General features: G+C 41.8%; 1 protein-coding gene across 1 annotated transcript in view; it reads left to right on the top strand.

Moving 5' to 3' along the window:
• Positions 1-4,639, top strand: part of ANKRD31 (ankyrin repeat domain 31) — a 94,159-nt gene extending 89,520 nt beyond the window's left edge. The window contains exon 25 of the mRNA XM_038765988.1: positions 3,369-4,639. Coding sequence (XP_038621916.1) covers positions 3,369-3,529 — 161 coding nt within the window. The 3' untranslated portion in view covers positions 3,530-4,639. The remainder of the gene's footprint in view (positions 1-3,368) is intronic.
• Positions 4,640-6,000: the final 1,361 nt, after the last annotated feature.

The raw sequence follows: 6,000 nt of genomic DNA on the forward strand, positions 1-6,000 counted from the left end.
ATACAATCTAGTTGGCAGACACAATCCCTGCCTAGAAGGAGCTTACAGTATAGCAGAAGAGACAGACAGATGGGAGAAATGGCAGAATGTGACGATATGTACATAAATGCTGTGAGGCTGAGGGTAGGGTGAATATCAAGGCCCAAGAGGGAAAAATCCAAATGTGTAGACAGAGGGAAGGGGGGAGGGGGAAATGAGGGCTTTAGTCGGGGGTTGTCTCTTGGAAGAGATGTGACTTTAGGAGGATTTTGAAGATGAGGAGAGTGGTGATCTGTCAGATACGAAGTGGGAGTTCCAGGCCAGAGGAAGGAGTCTGTGTTTAGACAAGATTGAGGTACAAAGAGTAAGTTGGAGTTATAGGGCTAAGTGTCTAAAGACACTCACACTTATAAAAACAGCCTCATCTTCAAACCAGAGGACAGCATAAATAGGCCCCCTTCCTTTGGTGCTCCCTATCTTCATGTGCCTGGGGTTCTAGAAACCCTATTGTGAAAGTGGGTCTCTGAAGCCCATTTCTTCAGGGCTTAGGACAGTTCTTTACAGCTCCCAGGCTCTGCTACTGACCCCACATTCTGAGATTTGTTTTGTTTTTTATTTTTGTTAAGGGCTTACCATGTGCCAGGCACTGCACTAAGGTTGGACACAGTCCAAATCCCAAATGGGGCTCACAGCCTTAATCCCCATTTTACAGATGAAGTAACTGAGGCACAGAAAATGAAGTGACTTGCTCAAAATCACAGAGCAGACAAGTTGAAGAGTCCAGATTAGAACCCAGGTCCTTCTGATTCCCGGAGCTGTGCTCTGTCCATTATGCCACACTGCTTCTCTAAACTGAGCTGGAGGTATCGGGGTTCAAGCCTTCACTTTCATGATTCTCTCTCCCCCACCCCTACACCCCACCATGGCAGAGACACAGACCCAAGGCAGGGCAGCTGCCAGGCTGGTAGCAGCCTAATACTAGACAGAAGAATGTAGATCCTAATTGGCTGGAGTGGGAAAAATGAAATGCAATATTCAAGAATTGTATGGTTTCATCTAATATTCATGACTTTTGTAATATAAAAGAAAAACTTCATCTAATACTCCAAGTCAGCCAAGGTCTCTAGAGACAGAGGCCAGAGGTCATAGTCTGCTAAATGTTAACACTGTATTGGCTCTTATCTAAACTATTCTATTTATTTTTCAGAGTTCCAAGGCACCCTACCTAGATTAAAACTATTCTAAACTCCACTATATTCAGTCCATTAGGCAGTCCGTGACACTGCATGACACTGCCACGGGCTATTACATGGTCTTCACAGACTTCTTCTGGGGATTTTTAAAATGACACTTGACTGATGAATTGCAGAATATTTGCAAGATCTGTGATGTGAATTTTTATTAGTTATTTAGGACTCCCATAACATAACTTGTAATAAGACCAATTTTTCTGTTCAGTATTACAGCTAAACCACTTTTGATAAATCAATAATGATTTTGCTCTGCCCTCTATGCTGCCTTGCTTTGCTCCATCCTGCCTTGCAGTTGTCTCCTGTAAATACATCCTACAAAAGACATTGTTACAAAGTGAAATGAAGTTGCATGCATGAGTACTCTGTAGACCTCATTTCAGTGACCACTGAACAGCAGAAGCTGGGTTTAATCTTGAATAAAGAACTTCTTCTAGGCTTGATTCTAACCAGAATCACACATCTTTGTAATTGGAGGAGAAACAATCCAGTTGGTTCAAGGCTGCGGGCTGGGTGGTTTCCTAATGACAATGGAGAAGAGGAGGCAAAAGAATTAACAGCTCTAGATGCTGCCAACATAGCACTTAGAACAGTGTTTTGCACATAGCAAATGCTTAACAAATACTATTATTATTCATTATATAATAATTAATAAGCACAACACCACAACAAGGGATAACCTTTCTGTGAGCTCGACATAGCTGGGACCATGGGCCCCATATTGGCCTTTTCAACCACACACACATTCTTAGGCAAACTTTACCATCAGTGGTTCATTTATTCATGCATTCAATCACATTTATTGAGTGCTTACTGTGTGCAAAGCACTGTATTAAGCACTTGTGATAATACAGTATAATACAGTATAATAATAAATAGACACATTCCTGCCCACAACAAGGTCGCAGTCTAGAGGGTGTTGTCTTTAACTACGAAGGACATTTTTCATCTAGCCTCATGAGATGCTTGAGCACAACAGCTCATTTGTGCTGAGGGTTAGTGGGCCTTGAGAGAGGGGTTCAATAAGGTGTAATGAAGGCAGCTGAAAACTGCTGCACCCCTCTCACCTTCCTCTTTAGAAGCCAGCCTCCTCCCACAGTTGCCGTTTGGTGATTTGTAATTGTACCGGGGGTAAGACAGTTTGTAACAGTTTAGTAACATGAACAAGGCTCAGGAACTGAAGGGTTTTTTTGTGAGTTGTTAGCGTGGCTTAGTGGAAAAAACCCGGGCTTGGGAGTCAGAGGATGCAGGTTCTAATCCCGGCTCTGCCACTTGTCTGCTGTGTGACCCTGGGCAAGTCACTTAACTTCTCTGGGCCTCAGTTACCTCATCTGGAAAATGGGAATTAAGACTGTGAGCCCCATGTGGGACAACCTGATTACCTTGTATCTACTCCAGCACTTAGAACAGTGCTTGGCACACAGTAAGCCCTTAACAAATACCATAAAAAAACCAAAAAAGTTAGTACGTGCTTTAATTTAGAACTATGTTCTAAGCACTGGGGTAGGTACAGATTAACCAGGCGGGGGACAGTTCCTGTCCCACATGAAGCTCACAGTCTAAGAAAGAGGGAGAGCTGGTATTGAATCCCCATTTCACAACTGAGGGAACCGAGGCTCAGAGAAGTTGAATGAGTTGCCCAAGGTCACACAGCAGGCAAGGAGAGGAGCTGGGATTAGAACTCCAAGGCCTGGGGCTTTTCCCACTAGGCAACGCTGCTTCTCAGAAGGGGTTGCCGGCCCCTTTCCAAAATGCCTCACTGAAGTTTTTAAAGGAGCCAAAAACTGTACAGCTTCCACCCCACAAACTGTTCCTCTGGTAACCTTCCCAATCCCTGGCCTACCAGAGCACATCATCAGTGTTCCAGGCTCTGCCGGTGAAATCCCTGCAGGGTCTCCTAAACCAGTGAGTGAAGTAAGGCAGCTGTATGCACACAGACACAGGCTTTCCTTGCTGCTCACCTGAGAGGTAATCAAAAAGGAGTAAGGGGAGAAGGTCATTTGGACCCCCAAAACCAATGTATGTCTTTCTTCATATACAGCCACTCTTTAAGTGCAGTGATTTTGTAAAATAATACTGTAAACAGAGCATTATTCCTACAGTTGGAAGACCACACTTTTATTATTATCATTTTGTTAGCTTATACAGGATCATCCAGCCAGTGGACTTCAAAGCCAGATATCACCCATATTCTGCAACTAAAGGAAATGCTGTTAATAAGTAACCAAGAACTTTTGCCTAGCCACATGATGGATCAGCAGTGGCAATTCTATGTGGAATGTGAGGAGCTCGCCTTCTAAGAAGACCCTGAATGTAACAAGTTTTTTTTTCTTAATTATTTATTAACTTAAAGTATTGCTATCCAAAACTCAGACTTTACCTTCTTCAGTCTAGTAAATCCTCTTCTGAGGTAGAAGTCCTCTGTTAGTAAATGATCTGGAATCTTTATGAACTCAGATTAATATAAGGAAATGGAAGATCTCCATCCATTGTGCCAAATGGATACCAAGAACCGTACTTTACCTTTCAAGTTGCTTATAAGGATATTAGATAATTTTTCATGTAGTGTCCCCTAGTGATAATAAATGCTAACAGAGACTTCTCCCAAATAACCATTGGCTCAGCTGGCCTAATTCGTGATTTCTGGAATAGATGAAATAAATCATTAAGCAAATTTGGCATGTTAGTACACAGTCAGTTTTAAAAAAATTCTTCTGATGTGAAAGCCTATGAAGTCATCATGAAACTAGCATTTTAAAATGACTTCTTCCATGCATTTTCAGTTACCTTAAAGATAACCAAAGATTTGGGGGATTTCATCTATAAGCAGCCTATTTTTGCTTAAATGATTTAGGGTAATCCCTAAAGATAAGTGATACTACTTGCTAAATGGTCCTTTTTCAGACTTTCTGAATAGTTTTTAGTCAAGTTTTAAAGTTGATGTTCACAGTTCTGGGGAATTAGACAGGGGAAGGGATCAGAGGATAAACTGTGTAAGTTGGGGGTCTAAAAGGATACTGGCTCAGTCTTGGAATTCACTGACCAGGCTTTTGACAGCATCCACAGTTCAAATCCCAGCTGTTATAATAACCGTTGTAATAACAGCCCATTTGGTATTGTAAGCATTTAATATGATGATCCCTGCGGGGAAAAGGAGATAAGCCATGAAAACACCTATATTCCAGATTTCTTAAATGTTCATAGTATACCCAGTAATGCTGTTTTTGTGCTTCTTAAATTAAAAATCAGTTCCAAAGCAATGGCAGCTCACCTATTTTATGCGGTTTTGTTAGAGTTAAGGATACTCAGTAGTTAAGGACACTCAGCCTTGAGTTGACCCAAATATGACCTTTTGCACCTTTTGGAAGGTTTACTGACTAATCTTAAAAATAATACATTGTCTCCGCAGTGCAGAGAATGAATTCACTAAAACTGTTGAATGTGACTTTCAGGACTGCTTTAACTTTGGGATTAAAGGATCCTTCCCTGCTCTCCCGGAGTCATCATCAGAAGGGCCCACTCTGACCAACTTGATGGTACTTCTTTGCTCCTACTCCATATTTCCCCTGCTGCAGCTGTTTCTGGGCTAAAACTAGCTGCATCTGAGTTAATAATTGTGGTATTTGTTAAGTATTTACTATGTGCCAAGCACTGTACTAAGCACTAGAGTAGCTACAAGATAATCAGGTCCCACATGGGCCTTACAGTCTAAGTAGGAAGGAGAGCAGGTACCAAATCCCCATTTGTAGAGGAGGGAAGTGAGGCACAGAGAATTTTAGTGAGTTACCCAAGGTCACACAGCAGATAAGTGAAGGAGGTGGGATTGGAACCCATGACCTCTGACTCCCAACCCCATGTTCTTTCCAATAGGCCACACTGAGTTGGGGAGGGCAGTGCATTCTGAGGGCGACGGTGTGTGACTTTTCCAAGAAGGACAGTTCTTCCCACCCGGCTTTCTCTACACCAGCCCACCAAGACCCAAGATCTGAATAAGAACTGATTATTATGTATGGGACAGCCTGAGAGAACCGGGCTGGGAAACTAGGCTGCTAGGCATAAGAGCTCATCATCTGATTCTCTGTGACTTGATTTGTAAATTGATTTTTACCTTGAAAATTCCACATTTGAAAGTTCAAAGCCACATTCTCTTTGAGGTTTTCCACACGGAGCTCTGCTCGTATTCTGGACATGGGGTTTGTAAACCAAGCAATAAATTGAAATTATTGTAACTGATCAAATTAGTCAAACTCTTTTTCCAGATCCATAGTCACTGCATAAATTATAGCCCTACCAGTGACATCAGAGAGGAGGTTTTCTGCTAGGAGGAATTGCTGTTCTATATTTGCAAAATCCTGTACTTGTACTAAAAAGTAAAATTTGAATGGCAGAGTTAGTATTGATAACCAATAGGGAGAATGGGTATTATTTTGTGGGGAAAATCTCTCTGAATTGCCTATATTTACACCAGTCTAGTCCTCATTCTACCCTCACCTTCCCACCCTACGCTCTTCTATCCTTGCCTACTCTCCCTCACTTGCAGGTCGAAGAATTGAACATTAAAAAAAAATCTATGTTGGTGATTATAACAGGGACACCCTGGAGTACACAGACGATAGCACTTATACTCCCTTGCTTTCAAACAGTTTTTCTTCCTACTTTTCATTTCTTCTGCTCAATAGCAATCTATTCAATCTATGTTTCTGAAAAGGAAAACTTTGAAAGTTGGGACTGGTGATTAGGGAAGGGAAGGAATGTCTCTCCTTTTATGTTC

The sequence above is a fragment of the Tachyglossus aculeatus genome, chromosome 23 (genome assembly GCF_015852505.1).
Source record: "Tachyglossus aculeatus isolate mTacAcu1 chromosome 23, mTacAcu1.pri, whole genome shotgun sequence".
Taxonomy (NCBI): Eukaryota; Metazoa; Chordata; class Mammalia; order Monotremata; family Tachyglossidae; genus Tachyglossus; species Tachyglossus aculeatus.